This window comes from Rattus norvegicus, chromosome 15 (genome assembly GCF_021556685.1).
Source record: "Rattus norvegicus strain SHRSP/BbbUtx chromosome 15, alternate assembly SHRSP_T2T, whole genome shotgun sequence".
NCBI lineage: Eukaryota > Metazoa > Chordata > Mammalia > Rodentia > Muridae > Rattus > Rattus norvegicus.
Window position 1 is genome coordinate 98183180 of NC_141548.1, and position 21971 is coordinate 98205150.

A 21971-nucleotide genomic window follows, 5' to 3' on the forward strand; every position below is an offset into this window, starting at 1 on the left:
CCTGTTTTCCTCTCTTTCAGTCAGTTATGGGGACAGAGTGTTCTGCTTTCGGGCGTGTAGTTCTTCCTCTCTACAGGTCTTCAGCTGTTCCTGTGGGCCTGTGTCTTGAGTTCACCAGGCAGCTTTCTTGCAGCAGAAAATTTGGTCTTACCTGTGGTCCCGAGGCTCACGTTCGCTCGTGGGGTGCTGCCCAGGGGCTCTCTGCAGCGGCAGCAACCAGGAAGACCTGTGCTGCCCCTTCCGGGAGCTTCAGTGCACCAGGGTTCCAGATGGTCTTTGGCTTTTTCCTCTGGCGTCCGAGATGTGTGTGCAGGGAGCAGTCTCTTCTGGTTTCCCAGGCTTGTCTGCCTCTCTGAAGGTTTAGCTCTCCCTCCCACGGGATTTGGGTGCAGAGAACTGTTTATCAGGTCTGTTTCTTTCAGGATCCGGCGGTGTCTCAGGCAGGTGTCCTGCTGCTCCTGGGCCCTCCCCCACGGGAGCCCAGAGGCCTTATACAGTTTCCTCTTGGGCCAGGGATGTGGGCAGGGGTGAGCAGTGTTGGTGGTCTCTTCCGCTCTGCAGCCTCAGGAGTGCCCACCTGACCAGACGGTTGGGTCTCTCTCTCAGGGTTTGGGAGCAGAGAGCTGCTCCTCCACTCTCTCCCTATGCCCTCCACTCTCTCCCTATGCCCTCCACTCTCTCCCTATGCCCTCTACTCTCTCCCTATGTCCTCTGCACTCTCACTATACCCTCTGCTCACCCACTATGACTTCTGCTCTCTCACTTAAGACAACATCCCATTTTAACTCCTTCCTCCTCCACCTCCGCCCCTGCTACTCTTAGTCTTCTCCCCATAGAACATTATTTCTCTTACACTCTCTCCACATCCAGTTCTGGCCCCAGGTCTGAAATCTAGAGAATCTGATCTAGAGATATCTGAATTTGTAAAAAGAATCTTGAATAAATACAGAACAAATATAAATTAAGGGAGCATCAACTTTTAAATAACTTCATGATCCTAAAATCTAAACAATTTTATTCTCTGCCCTTTCCCCCTTATATTCATTAAAAACAAATACTCTCCTGATACATTTATGTGCTAACATTTGATGGAGAACAATTTGCTTATTAAATATGTCTCTGTAACATTTGTGCTAATGCTCTTTATTGACTGTGTAAATCTATTGGAAAGAGGAGATTAGGCTACAGAGTAGGATTTCATTTTATTTTTGGAGATGTAATTGTATGGACTCAGTCCATTCTTTGATTTCCTATCATACCAAAAAAATTGAGCTAACTGAACCCTAAAAGTTTGATCTAAGCTGTTTACAGGGTTCTCTGTACCTGTGGAAGGAAGGAAAGGTGACTGTTCCTTTAATCAGACAGAAAGTTGTCACCCTTTTCTCCTTTGGTCAGAAACCAAATCAGCACAGTGCTGAGGGATATTGGACCCTACCGTGAGCCATCCCAGGCAGAGCGATTTTCCTGTGGCACTTCCTGTTCCCGGCCTGATTTCTTGAAGTGAGCTGGTAAGAATAAGCAATTAGGGAGCTTAAGTCAGTGATAATTAGCTGTACATTATTATTTCAAAGCGGTATGGCTATGCCAATTAAGTGGGTAATTAGGAAAACCCCAGGACAGTAAATTAAGACACAGCCTCAACACCAGGGTCCCATCTGTTCGCCAGAACGCTTTCCAATTACCCAAGTTCCTCAATGCAGAACACATGATGAAGAGATTGGCTATATATGCCTTGTTTGCTTGGGTAAGAGAGGCTATCCTAGGTGCTTAGCCAAAAAATAAGATATTTAGTGTCATGCAGATTTTGGTGCCCAAGCAGGAATGGGACCTTTTGTACATGGTGTATACTTAATGTTTGAGAACTAAAGCAAATCATATCCAGCCAAAATATACATAAGCCTATATCAATTTAGATGTAGAGAAAATTATATACATACTCAATAAGAACTCCAAATTTTATTAAGTTTATTATCAAGATAAATGAATAGATTCACATTAAATGGGCCAGTTACTTAGAATACATGAGTTTACAATTACTGAAACCCTCTTATAATACTTTATTAAATAAATAATTCTACATAGCACACTGGCTGAATGTGATTTTGTTTTTAAGTGTTAAATCAGTCTTGAGATAAGCTGGGCTCAATGGTGTATTGGTAATGTAAATACTCCATGGAGGAACATATGGACAGGTCAGAGAAAAGGAAACCGAGAATTTACCATCTCTTATAATAATAAAGAAGGCACTTTACAATCTGTTTCCTTAAAGGAAGTAAGTCCTTTGAGGTGGCATTATTATTTATCACCTGCAAGTTTAATTTAGTAAAATGAAGGTCATGCTCCTTTGAATGAGAAAATTTTTGTTTAATTTAAAACAGCACTTAGTAAGTGGTGATACAAAGTAAGTGCTTCCAGGGCAAGCCAGGCCACAACGGGGCTTTAGATAGGGTGAGAGGTGAGGCCAGAGCTCTCGCACTCAGGGAACAAAGTTACAACCAGGTTAGAGTCAAGACCTTGAGTAATGAGGGTGAGGGCCTGCAGGGGGTCAAAACCCAGGCCCACAGGAAACACCTAAGGCCAGGAGGCACAGCAAACATATGGCAAAAGTTTAGGCTCTTGCTTCTTAACCTTTGGGGATCATGTATCCCACCGAAATACATTCCCAGAGAAAAGAAGGCTTATAAACAAACACAGGAAGAGTTTTGTTGCATTGGGAAGCCATTTGCTGCAGCTGAAACTAATATTAAAAAAACCACATATTTTCAAAAGGAGCCCTTTTTTATTTTCTCTACACTCACGGGAGTCTTCAGAGCCATTCAGAGGACATCTTTATTCGATCCCAAGCCACAGATAACTATACCAAGACAAAGCACTCATGGTCCTGAAATGAAAGAAATGCTGTCCAGTAGTTAATGGAAATACCCATTAAACTTAGGATGGGTTTTGGATATGACTATGCACATACAAGCATAAAGTCTCTCTCTCTCTCTCTCTCTCTCTCTCTCTCTCTCTTTCTCTCTCTTTTTCTCTCTTTCTCTCTCTCTCTCTCTCTCTCTCTCTCTCTCTCTCTCTCTCTCTAAAAACTTTAAAGAAAACGACTAAGCTGTCCTTGCTAAGTTTGAATTCTCATACTTTGTTTGGGTGGGCTACAAGCTTATGTCAGGAAACGTCATAAATATTGTAAAATTTTCATGTTCTATCGATGCTCCCCAGAGCACTCTTTATTGTGTTAATCTGGGAGGTATGTAATAACGCACCTATAATGTTTATGATAAGATTAATAAGAATAAAGCTTTACATATTTCACACGACAGAAAGAATAAGACAATATACTTCAGACCATAGGAAGACTGCCCTTTCCATTGGAAAACAATTCTAATCATTTTCCAGGTAATAGGTTTCTAGAGATACCTGGGGCTTTCAGTGGTGCTTATAATCGAATTGAACTGTTGAATTATTTCATGTATAAGACTCAAAATAGCCCTCTGCAAGCAACCAAACTGAAATTCTTGCCTGATGACCTGTCTCCAAGTTCTTTCTTCTTTTCTCTCTCTCATCTTTGTTCTTCCTTCTTCTCTTCTTCTTTTCTTTATGTCAAACATGTGAATCTTCCTTCTCTTCAGAAAGTCAACCAACATCTGCACAATTGAAAAGAACTAAACTCCCCCCCCCCCTTTTTTTCCACTAAGGATTTTAAAAGGTTACAATTTGAGTTTCTGCCATATTGAAACTGATGACTTCTATGAATTTATATAAGTTATTTGAGGCTATTTTACAAAGCCTGTTGGGGGCTAATTAGGTGGTAAATAAAACTTGTTCTGTTTGTAGAAACATCTGTATTTGAAGCATTCCAAGCTCTCTGTTCTACTTTGTTTGGCATGGTAAAGAATATTTCTAACCCTGTACGCCTGTCAACTGCCATTGAAAGGTTCTAAGACACTGTCCTTCCCCAGGAGAAGGGAGAACAGGAAGAGACAAAACTATAACTGCATAGGTTTCTATCGCTGGTTTAAAGGAGATGACAAAGATACAATTTTCCAACTGTCTTTAAAACAATACAATAAATGCATCCAAAGTGTCTAGAGTAAGACTACATCCTTTGATAGAGGGTCCTATCTATTTATTACTCACTTATTAATTTTTTCTTATTTATTCATCAACCTTTCACCTCTCCTCTAAGAAACCACAGCAGCACTCTCCAGTGTCTTCAGAATCACAGGTGGCTGTTTCTCTTGGAAACAAAACAAATTGGGATTTGAAGGAAGCTGCCAGGTAATTCTTCGTGTGTAGGCTCACATTTGTAGAGTTAATAGACACTTCAAGCCTCTTTCTAAAAAATATGACTCCTCTTTGATGATGCTTGGAAATCGATAGGACTAAGGCTCCTCTCTTGCTGTATTGGTTTTACCTTCCGCTACCAAGAATCTTGTTATAAATCAAACATTACAACTTTGGAATCTTGCAAATTGAACAGACTCAAAGGATTTATAACCATCTTCTTTGACTTTGCCTACAGTTTTCCCTTTAAGCCAATCCTGGTGTAAACATGCACATAGGGATAAACATACAAGAAGAAAAGAGAACTTTAATTTCCATGAGGTGTTTTCGATGCTAAACCTGAGTACAATGGTTACTCATATCCAACCGTGCTCATCAGTGTCTGGTGTGTAAGAATGTAATATTCCACTCTAGTTGCTGCTCAGGCTGCAGTATTGTGTAGCCCCCTGACTCTCACAGACAAACCAATAGGCCCCCTACTAGGAAAATCTGTCAGTTCCTAGCTAACAAACTCTCTTGTGCCAGAATCTCACCTGGAAAGTGATTTTACTTCAGAAATGGCTCAAAATCTTGGAATACCTAAGAAAAATGTACAGATCATGTAAAGCTCAAGAAGAAGGAAGACCAAAATGTTGATGTTTCAGTCCTCCTTAGAAGGAAGAGCAAAATACTCACAGGAGGAAATACAGGGTCAAGACTGGAGCAGAGACTGAAGAAAAGGTCATCCAGAGACTACCTCACCTGGGATCCATCCCATATGCAGTTACCAAACACAATCACTATTGCTGATGCCAAGCAGTGCTTGTTGACAGGGCCAGATATGGGTGTACCCTGAGAGGCTCTGCCAGAGCCCTACTGATACAGATGAGGATTCTTACAGCTATCCATTGGTCTGAACAAGGGGACCCCAATGGAGGAGTTAGAGAAAAGACTGAAGGAACTGAAGGGGTTTGTAACACCATAGGAAGAACAACAATATCAACCAACCAGACCCCACCAGAGCTCCCAGGGTTAAACCACCAACCAATGAGTATACATGGAGGCACCCATGACTCCAGCTACATATGTAACAGATGATGGCATTGTCCAGCATCAATAGAAGGAAACGTCGTTGATCCTGTGAAGGCTCATTTCCTCATTATAGGGGAATGCCAGGACATTGAGTTGGGAGTGGGTGGGTGGGTGGGAGTGGGAGCATCCTTATAGGGTAGAGGGAGGGGGTATGGGAGAGGGGTGAAAGAGGTTAACATTTGAAATGTAAATACATAAAATATCCAAGAAAAATGAAATAAAATATCTTTAATAGTCAAAAAAGTAAACACACTCTAATAAACCATATATATACACAGATATATGTATATATATGTATATATAAGATTTAGTATGTTTTTGCATAAAAATTATGATCAAATGGAGTATTGGTCCCACCTCTTCCTCAATACCCCATCCCTGCCTTCTGCCTAGGAATCAGAGAGACTGGCTGCAGACTTGTGTTCTGAAGCCTCCCTTCCTTAGGAAGTTAGAAAAAAAGAGATCCCACTTCTTCAATGAAGACTGTTTCCTCTTGCTAGAGCCTGAGCTCTGCTGAAACCCACAACCTGCTGTTAACCCTTTGTCCCTCTGACCTTGCCATTAATACGTTTTCCCTCAAACTGGCTGCTCCCAGGCACCCATCTTTGTGTCCTTTTGAATTTTACTATCCGACCTAAACCCTTTTTTTTCTCATACTTCTCAGAAACAGAGAGACAGTAAGGCTTGGGTCACATATGACTATTGAGGCCAAAACTCTTCCTTTTTTCTTTTTTTGCTCTTGCTTTTAGATTAGCATAGTAACTTACTACATTCTAAATCTTGTATTTTTCTTTTAATTTGATATTTTATGTCTTTGCATTTCAAATATTACTCATTTTCTAGGTTCCCTCCTTCTCCAGACCCCTCCACCTGCTTCTATGAGGATGCTCCCCCTCCCAGTTCACTGCCCTATCATTTCCCTACACTGAGGAATCAAGCCTTCAAAGACCAAGGGCTTCTCCTCCAATTGATGCCACAATGCCATCCTCTGCTACATATGTGGCTGAGGCAATGGGTCCCTCCATGTGTACTCTTTGGTTGGTGGTTTAGTTCCTGGGAGCTCTGGGGGTCTGGTTGGTTGATATTGTTGTTCTTCTTTATGGGGTTGCAAACCCCTTCAGCTCCTTCAGTCCTTTCTCTAACTCCTCCATTGTGGGTTGCATGCTCAGTCAGATGGTTAGCTGCAAGCATCCACCTCTGTATTTGTCAGGCTCTGGCAGACCCTCTCAGGAGACAGCTATATCAGCCTCCTTTCAGCAAACACTTCTTGGCCTCAGCAATAGTGACTGGGTTTGGTGGCTGCATGTGAATGGATCTTCAGGTGGGCAGTTCCTTTTCTTCATGTTCCTGCTCCATTCTTTGTCCCTGTATTTCTTCCCATGTATATTTTGTTCCTCTTCCTAAGAAGGACAGAAGTAGTCACATGTTGGTCTTCCTTCTTTTTGAGCTTCATCTGGTCTGTGAATTGTTTCTTGGGTGATCTGAGCTTTTGGGCTAATATCCACTTATCAGTGAGTGCATACCATGTGTATTCTTTTGTGGATTGGGTTACCTCACTCAGGATGATATTTTCTTGTTCCATCCATTTGCCTAAGAATTTTATGAAGTCATTGTTTTTAGTAGGTGAGTAGTACTCCATTATGTAAAAGTACCTCATTTTCTGTATCCATTCTTCTGTTGAAGGGCATCTGGAATCATTCCAGCTTCTGGCTATTATAAATAAGGCTGCTATGAACATAGTGGAGCCCGTGTCTTTGTTATATGTTGGAGCATCTTTTGGGTATATGCCCAAGAGAGCTATAGCTCGGTCCTCAGGTAGTGCAATGTCTAATTTTCTGAGGAACTTCCAGACTGATTTACAGAGTGATTATATCAGCTTGCAGTCCCACCAACAATGGAGGAGTGTTCCTCTTTCTCCATATCCTCGCCAGCATCTGCTGTTATCTGAGTTTTTGATCTTAGCCACTCTGACTGGTGTGAGGTGGAATCTCATATAATCAGTCACAAAATAGACCTCAACAGATACAAGAAGATTGAAATAATCCCATCCACCCTATCAGATCACCAAGGACTAAGGCTGGTCTTCAATAACAACCAAAAGCACAGAAAGCCCACATATACCTGGAAGCTGAACAACACTCTATTCAGTGATAACTTTGTCAAGGAAGAAGTACAGAAAGAAATTAAAGACTGTAGAATTTAATGAAAATGAAGGCACAACATAACCAAACTGATGAGACACAATGAAATCAGTGCTAAGAAGAGACTCTGAGTGCCTTCAAAAAGAAACTGGACAGAGCATACTCTAGCAGCTTGGCAGCATAACTGAAAGCTCTAGACCAAAAAGAAGCAGCTACACCCAAGAGGACTAGACAGCAGGAAATAATCAAACTCAGGGCTGAAATAAACCAGGTAGAAACAAAAAGAAGTATACAAAGAATCAAGAAAAACAGGTGCTGGTTCTTTGAGAAAATCAACAAGATAAATAAACCCTTAGCCAGACTAACCAGAGAGCACAGAGACAGTATCCATTTAACAAAATCAGAAATGAAAAGATAGACATAACAATAGAAACTGAGGAAATTAAAAAAATCAAGTCCTACTACAGAAATCTATACTCAAGAAAACTGGAAAATCTCGATGAAATGGACAATTTTCTATACAGATACCAGGTACCAAAATTAAATCAGGATCAGATAAACCATCTAAACAGTCCCATAACTCCTAAAGAAATAGAAGCAGTCATTAAAAGTCTTTGAGCCAAAAAAAGCCCAGGACCAGGTGGATTTAGTACAGAATTCTCTCAGACCTTCAAAGGAGACCTAATACCAATACTCTTCAAACTATTCTACAAAATAGGAACAATACATTCTAAAATGACGAGTAGGGTGGAAATAGTGGTCATCTTAAGCATTCAAGTATTATATTTTATCTAAATGGCCTTAATTACAGATCTACAAAGTTCAAGGACAAAGTATTTGGACTGAAATTAGAGAGTCTTTGAAAATACAAGTGTGAATGTTTACCAAGCAAATATTGCTCACAATCTGAAAAAATTAATGTTTCTATGTATAATAAGGAATATTAGATAACAATCAACATGAAGACATGAGAAAAGAATGCAGAAAATAGTCTTCCTATTAGCAGATGACTTGAGAGAAAATAATTCATTTATTTTCTTCTAATTCTAAGAGGGATCATTATTATCCAGTCTAACTTTGCATTTCCTATGTGATGGCGATTGGTGTTAAAATCTTACCAATAAAAGAAAGGAATATTCAGGATTTGACAGACAATGCTATATCCCCAGTTGTAAGTAAAAGGAGCTGAGAAGGTAGCTCAGTGGGTAACATGACTGCAGCACAAGCATGTGAGGACTCGTCTTTGGATCCCCAGAACACCTGTATCCCCAGCCCTGCAGGGGTGAGCCAGGCAAATCCCTGAAGCTTGAAGACCAGCCATTCTAGATGAATCACTGACTTTCATCATGTTCAGAGGGAGACCCTGATTCAAGAAATTAGCATCGTCCTTTTCTTTTCCCAAAAGAAAATTCCTGGGGAAATTATAGCTTCTTGGGGTCTATTGCTTTAACCATCTGAGTGCCAAGAAGAAGCGACTGTCTCTTTAGCCTATCGCCAGTCCTGCCAAGCAGGCTGTTTACACTCCCCACTGTTGGCTGCAATACCTTAATCTTAAGGTACAATATGCCCATATCTGAAACAAATATAAGACACAGACTATAAGTGGAGCCAAGGTTTGAACATGGTGTTGAATTGCCATGGGTAAGAAGCATTTCTGTGTGGCTTTTAGCTACTTTTTGAAAGGCTGGCACAAGTAACTTCTGCTTCAAGAGAGGAACATGGGTTGTAGATGTGTAGCTGACAGTGTGACAGACATGGTGCTGGTGAGTTCCTTCTGGCCTATTTAAGTAGCTGTGTGATAGAGAAGGGGTGGCTTTCTGGTCAGGCAAACCTGAAACGTTCTATACATGGACCGTGGGTAATGTTCGAATCACCTCAGTGTTGAGGGGAGGAATCTGGATAATTTTGCCTATCTTTTCTTTGGGGAAAACACAAAATAAATCTTTTGTCCTGCTTTTCATTGTGAAAGTCAAATAAAATAAACACAGAGAACAATCAGAACACACTTTTTCTTTTTACGTCAGGTCTCCACTTACACAAATATACCCATTCGTGTTACTGTACAGGGGTCTTGATCAGGTTTGTTTTCTTTGCCAATTAAAGAATTAACAGGCAGAAGGCATCTCAAATGCATAGGTAGCAGTGAGGAAAACCGTAACATAGAAGACAAAATCTACTGGTTGAAGTAAGGGTGGAAGAAATGTGAATACACAGGAAATCTCTTTCTCTCTGTCTCTCTGTGTCTGTGTCTGTCTCTCTGTCTCTCTGTCTCTGTCTCTCTCTCTCTTTCTCTCTCTCTCTCTCTCTCTCACACACACACACACACACACAGAGAGAGACAGACAGATAGACAGACAGACAGACAGACAGAAAGACAGAGAGACAGACAGAGACAGAGACAGAGAAAGAGGAGCACCTAGAAAATCCTGTTTCTATTTGAGAATATTTAAAGTTATTGAAGGGTTTGCTTCTCCTAATTAAGGCTTGGTCAGTTTGAACAGATTGACGGATTGGTCCACAACTGTTTTGTAAACGGATTCTGAGCCAGGCTGCTTATCAGCAGGGTAGGATCTACTTGTGGGAGACAAATGCCCAGCATGGTTTTTTCCCTTTTATTTATTGTTTTAAGCTTCCAGGCCTTTGTTGAAGTTCAGGAGGGTGAAGCTAGCTGTCTTGGAAGTTCCCTGTCTTTATTACATAGTCATGGCTCCTTGCCCAATCTTTCTGCCTGTGAAGGGATCTGCCTAATCCTACTCCTTCACTTCATTCACAAGTATACATCCCATATACAAACATTTAATACCCAGCCCGCATGTAGGCAAAGTACTTATCTCAAAATGGTTCTTTGTGGAGAGCCTTGAAATAGATTCAGGAGAGTTGCAGATTTCACCTAAGTTTCTCATTGATTTTGACCCAATTATGAATAGCTTGACATGTTTCTTTAAGCAAGTTGAGTTAACTGCATTAGAATTAGTGCAGTTTTAATTAAAATGAATGAAAGTTATGTAGTAAAGAAAATCTATATCTATCTATCTATCATCTATCATCTATCTGTCATAGATTTTCAGTTTTCTTATTCTGGTCAGATCTATTTTAAATCTTTTCTATTTGGACATGTTTTTGTTTGTCTGTTCTGTATTATTTTTTTTATTTTATGTTTGATGTTTTGCTTAAAGTCCCCTTTAATGGAGAGCACATTAATGCATTTTAAGGTACAATTTTTTTATAATGCAGAATAATGACTTAGGCTTGAAAGCCCAGTTTTGACTTTTCCTGGTGAGTTTTAAATCACACAGGAAGAAAATGCTTCCAGAATGCATGTTTCTTCTTGAGACAGTGAATGATGGCATGCTCGTGTTTGAATGCCATTGACAAATAAGGAATCTATCCTGTTGTAGCTGGCTGTAGCTCAGGGCTAATCTAACATTACAAGAGAATTCTGACCACGGAACCTCTGTCTAAAAACAGCCTCCTATAAGGGACACGGAAGATTTGTGAATTTCCTAGTCTCCTTCCCTTATCTGTTTCCCAGACTTTCCTGGTTGCTTCTTTTAATGCCACTAATTCTTCACCTTGTTTGACACATAGAGAAATCCTTGTCAGCCTTTTAATGAAGGGAAATCATGGCAGACTTCCTGTGAGGAGGGGAAGCCTGGAACCACTTAACCAGAAAGGGAACAATTCTGCAAATGATGCTGAAGGAACCTTTAGGTCACAGTTCCAGGATGGGACGTAAGTTCAGGTAGGGTTCAGAGAGCAGACCTCAGGAGTGTCTGTGCTGGAATATATACATATACATATACATATACATATATATATATATGATAGTATCTATATTCATAATATTTAAATCAGCTATCAGTTTAACTGCTTTGAATCACATCTAAGTTTGTGAAAAATGCTCCTGGAGCCTTGCGAAGCATTACTTCATAGGATACGGTCCCCATTATATTTCTCTGGGCCCAAGAAACGAGACTTCAGCTGTCCCTTTGGCTCATCAAACTACACACAGTGAATAATTTTCAAGCGCTTACAAAGAATTGTTATTGCTGTGGGATAGAAATCCAAAAATATTATGTCAGATAGAACGACTTAGGTGAGAATAAAGTTAAATGATTAAATATAGATTCCGAGCAGCAAGAGAAAATAGTTATCTCGAAGCATGTAATTATATATTTCCTCTGCTGAGCTGGAGACTGACATTTTAAATGTCTCCTGTTTGACAGCTGTGGTCAGACATCTCCACAGGGTTGACCCTGCTCATTAGTGGCACATTAACCTTAACTTTGCCTCAGGCCATTAACTAGCAAACTGCACATTTGACCTTTGTTCTACAGATTTTTTTTTTCAAACAGTGTGCAAGGTACTGCTTTTAATTTGGGTTCTGTATTATGTGTGGACTGACTTTAGGGGTAAAAGAAAAAAAATCAATATATGTCATTAAATAAAGAAACATGTGGTTTGAGACATTCCACAGAGGAGAGCTCCATTTGAAAATGTGACTCTTTTCCAATATTTTCTCCCCAGATAATTAGCTTTGGTCAAAATTAGAAATAGTCCCCTCTGTCTCGATTGGGAAAGATAGAAATGAAATGTAACATGTGACCATATATAAATGTTTTAAACCAAACAAACCACTACAGGGTAAGGATAGTAGATTCCAACTATATTTTAGAAGTATCGAATGAAATAAAATACAAACTGAAATATAAATTAGAGCCACGTGTTTAAAGCACATAGTTTCCTAGATGTACCATGTTTAACTTCTATATGGGTACCATTCCTCACACCTGATTTACGAGGCATGTGTCAATCTTACAAATTACAGCGTAAGTTAGCTTAGTAAAGTTTTTTATTAGACTGTCTAAGTCTATATTGAACTTATGAAATATTGTACACCAGCACATATTTAAGTATGGTCTATATTTTTGAAGTTGTAGATGTTCCCGATACCCACTGAAGGTATGGGAGTAGCTTAGTAGCCGTTTTGTAGTACTAAGGCTTCCTTATATTTCTGCCTTTCTCATCTGCCCCTCTCTCTGGCTGCTTGTTAATTTCCATGTAGAGAAAGCTGAGGAAGGATAAACACCAGATTGTCAACATTGGTTACTTCAGGAGGGATGCAAACACCAAATTAACCTGATCTTCAGGTACCTTTGAATTATCTTACTTTTCAGTAAAAGGCATTGCCGTTTTATTAAAGGTGGTCACTGTATTACACACTTGAAGGTATTGCCTGCCTTTATAATAGTAACCGAGCATGGCCATGTCAACAAACCACAAAGGACAACTCCCAGATGAGTTGCATTTCCTTTTATATATTTTAGCATGTGATGGATCAGGAGACCCTTCTGGTATGGTTGGCCTCAAGGGCATGGGAAGCAATGAAGCAATAAATATGCTAGTTCATGTTTCTCCACTGCCTTCAGTAAGCTCAGGGCAAACAAGGCTGCAGGCTGTGAATGAGCAATTGTACTAAAGACCTTTTCTTCTTTACCAAGCCAGCACTGCGCAAGGCTGGTCATTAGCTAGAGTAATTTACTCTATTCTCAGCTTCCTGTGCTGCATATGAGAGAGAGAGAGAGAGAGAGAGAGAGAGAGAGAGAGAGAGAGAGAGAGAGAGAGAGAGAGAGAGAGGGAGGGAGAGAGAGAGGGGAGGGGAGAGAGAGAGGGAGGGGGGAAGGGGAGAGAGAGAGAGAGGGGAAGGGGGAGGGAAAGGGAAAGAGGGAGGGGGAGGGAGAGAGATCGTCTATCTGAGCATACTACATTCTAAGTTCTGATTTCAGGGGAAGAAGTGATGCACCTATGTTTCTAGCATAGCAATACACCTATAAATGATGTGTATGTTTTCTTAATGTGAAATTCTCATAAATTTTTTGTAACATCAGCAGCACTTTCCTTGTTCACATTTTTTAAACCTTGAGTTGTCAGACCCTTGAAAATTGGTGATATTGATAATTGATATTTCCCTGCTGAACCAGGTCACTGGTCCTATCTGTGTCAGTTAATTTCTTTTTCTATGTGATGGTGACATGTGGATAGGACAGGGAGCTACTCGAAGAGGTGATTTCCTCAGGTTGGTTTCTAACTCATTATACAGTACATTTGTGGTGGTAGGATCTTACTTCATAGTGAGGCTGAGTAGTAATGAGAACGTTTCCGTATTCAACCCTGGGACTGCCATGCGTTTATCCAGTAGTCTTCTGAGTTGGTTATCCTGCCCTCTAGACTTCTAATATTTTGATAATATACTATGAACATGTGATTCTTCACAATCTAGAAGTAGGTCATCTGGATTAAAGAATCATATGGCATTTATTTATTTATTATTTGTTTATTTATTATTTATTTATTTATTTATTTATTTATTTTTGCTGTTTAGGAGCTTAAGAATATCATCATTTAAAAATACCCTGTATTAATTTCCAATTCTGGAAACTATTAAAAACTAAGATATCACTAAGAGCTAATTTACCAAGTATTTGAGTTGGGTATAAATGGTGATCAAGCCCTGTGTACAAATGATAGACAAGACAGCATTTTTGCTATGAGAGAAGACATTCTTCATGAGAGGAGTGAGATTTACACAGTAGGGACAATTATAGGACAGAGGCTATGAGGAACACACAGATGAGAGCCAGGAAGAACCCGCAGACACAGGTTAATCAGTGGAGAAGAAAGAGAGGTGGAACACTTTACTGAGAGTCTGAAGAATGGCTAGATGGCTGGAACAATGGAGAGAGGAGAGCAAAGTGGAAGGCATGAACACATCGGCATGAAGTTTGTTCAAGCAATACAGAGATATGTTATGCAGTGACTCAATAAAAATGTGACTTGTGCCTGGGGTATGGACCCGGAAGCAAGAGTAGCTGGCATGAAATAAGCCTACAGGGCCGAATGTAAAGAGGACCTGGCCATTGTAAGACATGTTTTAATCTAAATTACTTTATATTTAAAATGATCCAAAGCGCTGTTTGTGGTAGAGAAAATATCTTGTGTTTATTTGGGTGTGGCTCCTGTCAATAGTAAATCTGATGGTCTATTGCTTTGGTAAGAAATGGGAGGTAGGACCTTTAGGAGGCAGAAAGGATTCTGGGATAGAGGCAAGTGCAGGTGTTTCACTCCGGGAAGATAGGGCATGATGGGTGTATGGTACCTGAGAAGAATGTAGGTTAAAATAAATGGAATATTTTAACTTATATCTAGTCAGAGTAGAGCCTAGCTATATGGCCGAAGTATTTGTAAATATATTTTGAGTCTGAGTCTTATTTCTGGGTGCAGGGATCTGGGAGGAAGTACCAGACCTCACTTAACAAAATTTGTGATTTCCAATGTTGCTTCTCAGTATAACTTAGAAAATGAAATGAAGGGAAAGAGAAAAGGGAAAATTAGAGGCATTGCCCATCTGTTAAGTTTGAAGCTTGATGAAGAATTTACACATTTTTTTATATGGACTGATAGAATATACGTTGAATAAATGCTCAGATGGGAAACACTCTCCCATTTCCTTTAAATATTGCAATTCAGTTGCTCACATGAATTAAATATGATTTCTATATTTTTAGTGATGTTTCCAGGACAGGAGGAAAACTGATATGAACAACATAATTACCAAAGGATAATTAGCAAGATCTAACTTTCCCTTGCATATATGCTGCTCCAAATTTTAAGTGATATAATCTTCATGATGGCATAAAAGTGAATGTATGTATTGGCCACACCCATACAAATTTAAATTTAGAGTAATTTCAAGAATACAACATTTCTTCAAATGTTTCATGTAAACTGGAAAGGGAATCACATGCATAATAGTCGGCACTGAGCTGGGAAGAAAGGTATGGGTGCATGGCTTTATTGTTCAGGTGCGAAAATACTTAAGTAAGAAAGAGTTTACTTTTTAGCTTATAATTCCAGAGGGATACAGCATATTTTGGTAGGAAGACATGCTGGCAGGAGTAGGAAGGTGGCTTGCATCCATTCTCCTGAAAAAAAGACTAGACAGGAAGTATGGTCATGTATTCTCAAGGACCAGCCCCAGTGACTCACTTCCTTTAGGATGATTCCATTTCCTAATGCTTTCATCAACTCCCCATGAACCACCACCATCTTTGGAAACAAGCTCTCAAACATGTGAGATTATGAACCCACTTACATTCAAACCCGGAAGTCCAATATCAATTGGTTATGTAGCAGCTGCAATGTCTGACTATACTTTGTCTACTAGTATTCATTTCCAAACAGCTCAATTATATTGTCTCTCTGTCTCTCCTTCCTTCCTCCCACCCTCCCTCCCTCCCTCCCTCCCTCCCTCCCTCCTTCCTTCCTTCCTTCCTTTCTTCCTTCCTTCCTCCTTCCTTTCTTCCTTCCTCCCTACCTTTTTTTGTAGCTAATGTACCATCTACACACTGAGCAAAACTGCATTTTTGATAATATGTTTTTTTATTATTTGACATTTTCACACATATATCTTGATGATATCTCTGATAGTTTAAATGAAAATGGCCCCCATAGGTTCATATGTTTGAATACTTGGTCTACAGTTGGTCTAACAGTTGGTGAACTATTAGGAGATGTGACTTTATTGGAAGAGGCGGCTTTATTGGGTACAGGCTTTGAGGTTTTAAAACATTCAAGCCATATCCAGTATTTCTCACTCTGCTTATTGTGTGTGAATTATGAGCTTTTGGGTGTTTCTGCTACAGTACCTGTGCTCTGCCAACATGCACTCTGACTTTCTTTTTTTTAATTTTTAAACTTAGTCTATTTATATCCCCTCGCTCTGCCCTTCAAAGTCACACCCTCCCATGATCCTTCCCCTATCCTCCCTCCCCTTCTCGGACGAGGTGGATCCCCCACCCTGGATATACTCCCAACCTGGCACATCAGGTCTCTGTGAGTCTAGATGCATCCTCTCCCACTGAGGCCAGACAAGGCAGCCCAACTAGAAGAACATATCCCACTTAGAAGCAAGAGCTTTTGGGATAGCCCCTGTTCCAGTTTTTTGGGACTAACATGAAGACCAAGCTGCACATCTGCTAAGTATGTGCAGGGAAGCCTAGGTCCAGCCTATATATGGTCTTTGGTTGGTGGTTCAGTCTCTGAGTACCCCAAGGTCCAGGTAGGTTGACTCTGTTGGTTTCCTGGGAAGTTCCTATCCTCTTCAGGGCCTGTAATCCTTCTTCAATTTTTCAATATGAGTCCCCAAGCTCCATCCACTGTTTGGGTGTGGGTCTCTGTATCTGTCTGAATCAGCTGCTGGGTATTGTCTCGCAGAGGACAACATGCTCCTGTCTGTAAGCATAACAGAGTATCATCAATAGTGTTAGAAATTGGTGCTTGCCCATGGGACTGGTCTCAAGTTGGGCTGGTTATTGGTTGGCCATTCAGTCAATGTCTGCTCCATTCCCTGTTCCTGTTTGTGCAACTAGGAATAGCTATCAAATCCAGACCCACCCCTCATCTATGTCTCTTCTGAAAAGAGTAGGCCTCCCAGGCATATCTACTAAAAACAGACTAATAGAGTACCATAAGACTAGGCACAAACCCTGACTGGGAAATCCAGTAGGAGAAAAATGGTTCTTAAGGAGTAGATGAAAGAGTCAGAGAAACCTCTATTCCCACAGTTAGGGGGTCCTGATATATATATATATATATATATATATATATATATATATATATATATATATCTCAAGCTAACAATATATCAAATATGCAGAGAACCTAGTGGATGAGGACCATGCAGATTCCACACCAGTCCCTGTGTGTCCCTATGGGCCCTGCTCAGTTGAAGTCTGTAGACCATGTTCTCCCACTATCCTCTACACCTCTGGCTTCCGAATTTCTTCCTTCCCCTCTTCTACATGGTTTCCTGAGGTCCAAGTGGAAGGACCTGATGAAGGTCTCCAACTTGGGCTCTCTCTCTACCTAATGTTTGGTTTTGGGTTTCAGTGTCTGCTACCATCAACTATCAGTAATAGCCTCTTTGATGATTTGCTAGACACTGATTTATAAATATGCAAAATATCATTAAGAATTGATTTTTTTTCTATCATAGGTCTCTAGGCTAACCACCCTCCAATTCCTGTTCATCTAGAAAATGAACTGCATAGACTCCCTATTGTGGTGTGGGTTTCAAATTAGACAGTCATTAGTTGGCTAACAAGTTCTGTGCCCTCAGTGCCCCTGTATGTATTGCAGGCAAGGCAGATTACAGATTAAAGCCATCTCTGGAAGGCTCGAATGATTCCAGAGGATGGCTGGTTCTGGTTTTGAATCCGTTTTACTTGGATTCTTTACTAGGGTAACCCTAGAATCCCAAGAGTTTCTACTGGACTAGGTTTCCACCCTCCTTCCTCCCTGACAAATGTGCTCTAGTTCAAGCTGTCTCTCCCAGTACTCTATCCCTCCACCCTGCCTACCCCCCACCCAATCCCTCCTAGCCTAGTCCCACCTGCCACAAATTCTATTTCTCCTTCCCAGGAGATCCATGTTCCACCCCCTTAGGCCCCTCCTTGTTACTTGGCCTTTCTGGGTCTGTAAACACTTCCTTTTATAAGTTGTCTTCATCATGGTGTCTTTCTTTCTCCCTGCAGTAGAACAATAAGTAAGACTGAAAATTCAAACCCAAATCTCCTGTCCCCCCCCCTCCAAACATCTCCCAATAGTGACCCGACCTTATTTGTGGTTCTTCCTTACAAAAAGTAGTGACCCACTGAGTCTAACGACTGTTGGTGCTCATCAGAGTGGGGCCATCCACTGTTGACTAAAGGTTATATGCAATGTCTACAAAGAAAATGTCTTTCAGTCCAGCAGTAGCCATCAGCTACTGAGTTATGGGTGGAACCTTAAAAGCCTCTTTCCCATCCGTGTGTGGATATTGATTGTCTTGATCCTTTGCAGGTCTTTTTCAGATAAACCTAGCATCAGTGCATTCAAGAGTGCAGGAGTCGTGTCACATCTAGATGACAGCATTGTTCCATCTTCCCCTACAGACACTCTTCTACAGTGCCCCTGAGCATTTTGGGGTTGATACAAACATCTCATAGGGCTTCTGCACTTTCAGTAGTTGTGGTTCTCTGCATTGATTATTGAACACTGTGAAAAACACTTCTCTGACCAAGGTTGAATGTAGCACTAATCTATAGGTATAAACATAAACATTTAGAGCTCAGTTTGAACACCATAGCTATTAAGCAAAATAACCACTGTAGGTTACTGCCTGGGGCCCATGACCTGGCTTGCTATAGGGTTTTGACTACATTTTGACAAAAATTCCTACTGTAGAGGAGACCTCGAATTCAATCGGAAAATGGTTTATTTCCCCTTATGGTTTGTAACCATAAGTGTCATCGTGTTATAGCTGTTGGAACATTTTGCCTGAGAATCAGTATTGTAACTTGCAAGGTCCATATATGGCTAAATCTATTGATGACTCTCCTTCCTCATTGGCCTGCACATTACCTTCTGCCCCTGTGAAAGGAACTAAGCAGGGAGCAAGTTTCTGTCCTTTGGTTCCAGATTGATTTCTGTATGGTCTGAAATCATGCTATGTGTTGTCTTCTAAAAAATGTTGTCACCATATTTAATTGACTCAGTATTTTATATTGTGTATAATTGCTAATTTCATTTCTCCTCATTTTATTGTTTGCATGACTGCTTGGCTTTTATTTCTTTTTCCTTCACCAACCCCTTTACTTTTGAGTACCTCTGACTTTTTTCTTAATGTGTGGTGCTTATCTGTGAAATTCCATCAGCATCCATGTCTTTATTCACCATTTCCTGGTTGAAGATCCCACAGCTCCCAGTCAGTCAAGGTCCAATGTCTACAATTTAAGAAGACAGTGCCACTACACTCATGACTCTTGGACCACTAGCATGAACAGCATCTGCAGGCCCTTGTGAAATACAGAATTCTGACCCCTATTTGGAGGTGTCAGATCTACATCAGCATGTTGACAAGATTCTAAGATGATGTTTACACTTACAATGTTTGAAAAATAGCATTTTACTTAATTCTCTAGATGGGCATTCCCACAAATTATCAACTCAAATACTCTCGTTAATTATTTAGTTCTTGGTTATTTATTACTCTGATGACTGTTTATCAGATATACTCCTGTCATCATCATTACCCTCAGATCTAAGGCAATGAAGAAAACAAAACAAGTAAGCAGAAGACCCCTGGCCTTCTTGAATATTTTATCTAGAGCAGGGAGAAAGATGAAGTTGCAAAATATAATCAGAACACACACACACACACATACACACAAAACATACACAACACACACAACACACACACAACCTGCACATCATACACAACACACACAGAACACACAGAATCACACAAAACACACACAACACACACATATAACACATAGACACACAACACACAAAAACACACATATACACAGTAGGCTCTGGAGGGAGTGTGTTAGAAAAGATGAAGACAATGAACGGGGTAGAAGTGGCTATAAATATGGGGTGGGACAGTAAGGAAATGCTTTTTCTTCCTTCCTTGTATATATCAGTGAATAATGGATGTCACCTTCATTAGAAATTATCTTAGTGTTCTTACTTTACCATTGATCCTTGATTGTGTATGTGTGTGTATTATAGTTTTATGTATGTAAGTAATGTATTCATGGGAGGTCTGGTAGTGATGCTGGTGTCCTTTTCCAGTTCAGCAGTTGAGACAGAGTCTCTTGCTGAAGCCAGAGCTCAAGTGATCCTGGTTAGTCTAATTATCTAGCTTGTCTCTGAGGTATTCTGTCTCTAGTTCCTGTGTGTATAATTACAGGTGGCCATCACCGTTGCCTAGGTTTTATGAATTTTGGTTATGACTGGCCCTTGAATTTGCAAAGCAAACATTGTTTCTCTTTCCAAGACCTAATTTTAAAACTCAAAAGTTTTGGCCTTTTAAGCAAAAAATGAAAGATCCTTTATTATCTGTGAGTTTTCCCTCTATAATCTTCAAGGACAGAAAAATAGGATGTGAATCAAGAAAATAAACAAAACCTTCACTTCATTAAATTTTATTTTAATATTTTGTATATCTAGGGCTTGTGTCATGTATAGTAAAAGCATACTACTTTGTTACCAAGGACTCAGAAACATGATGTAAGTTGACTAGGCCTTTATTAGATAGGCAATTCATTAAGGAGTTGTAAGTGTATCACATTTTCCACTTGAAATAGAAAATAAAGAGTGCTACTGTGTTTAGATGCCAATAGCTAGGGAGTGGTTTAAGGAGAATGAATGAAGTGTGTATGTGTGTGTGTGTGTGTGTGTGTGTGTGTGTGTGTGAATGCATGGTATTTAATAATGTCTGTCTCTAAAATAAGACTCATAGCTAGTGAAAAATTTCTATTCTAAAAATAAATGTAAATATTAGCCTCATAATCTTTTACAGAATAATGTGGTTTTACTGGTTGACAAGTATGTGAAATATATGCAAAATAAGTTAACTATAGCTTTCTATAAATTGTGTGTGGTAATATTTATGTAGATCTCTGTATATTTTACATTTTTTGTTTTTGTTTTTTCTCATTCAGAGAATTCATCAATAGCCTTAGGCTGCACAGGTCCTTCTATGGTGGCCTGGCTGACCAGCTTTGTGTTAATGAATGGGCTGCAGCTGAAGGGAGGCCCTGCTGGAATGGGGAGGACATAGTGAAAAGGTAAATCCTGGGTACATTGCTTCTCTTCCTTGCTTTCTTTCCCTGGAATTGGAATGGATGCTTACTGTTGTTACTTTACAGCACAGATTAGGCTAATCCCTTCCTTTGACTTTCCTGAATAACTCTGATCTTTCCATTTCTACTGTGGGTCCACTGTGTGCTGTCTGAAGTTCTTTCTTCATTTGCACCTGTCTCCAACATACACAACAGCTCCAACCTTTAAACTGCTGTCTTCTCTCTAGCTGGCTTTATTTATCAAATGTCTTATTTTTTAACTTTATGATTATTAGGTTGCGAGTAACTTAGGTGAAACCTGAATACTTATGCAAAGATTAGAGAGGGGGTAGGTGGACGGAGGGAGGAGGGAGGAAAGAGTATTTCTAAAGCATAAAATAAATTATACTTTCATTCAATTATCCATGGTTAGGATTTGAATTCATTGAAAGTTTTGTCTGAATCTGTGAAAATTCACCTTTTTGTGAAAGGAACATCTTATTCTTTTTTTTTTATAAATTGGATATATTTTATTTACATTTCAAATGTTATTCCCTTTCCCGGCTTCCCAGCCATAAGCCCCCTATCCCATCCTCCTCTCCTTCTCCTATAAGGGTGTTCCCCCTCCCCAACCACCCCCCACTTCCACCCCCTGACAGTCCCGTACACTGAGAGTCCAGTCTTGGCAGGACCAAGGGCTTCTCCTCCCATTGGTGCCCAACAAGTCCATCCTGTGCTACATATGCAGCTGGAGCCATTAGGTAGTGGCCTGATATAGCTGTCTCCTGAGAGATTCAGTCAGACCATGTCA

General features: G+C 40.1%; 1 protein-coding gene across 1 annotated transcript in view; it reads left to right on the forward strand.

Annotated features, from left to right (window-relative positions):
* Gpc5 (glypican 5) overlaps positions 1–21971 on the forward strand; it is a 1404282-nt gene that overhangs the window by 319087 nt on the left and 1063224 nt on the right. The window contains 1 exon segment of the mRNA NM_001107285.2: positions 21041–21166. Coding sequence (NP_001100755.2) covers positions 21041–21166 — 126 coding nt within the window.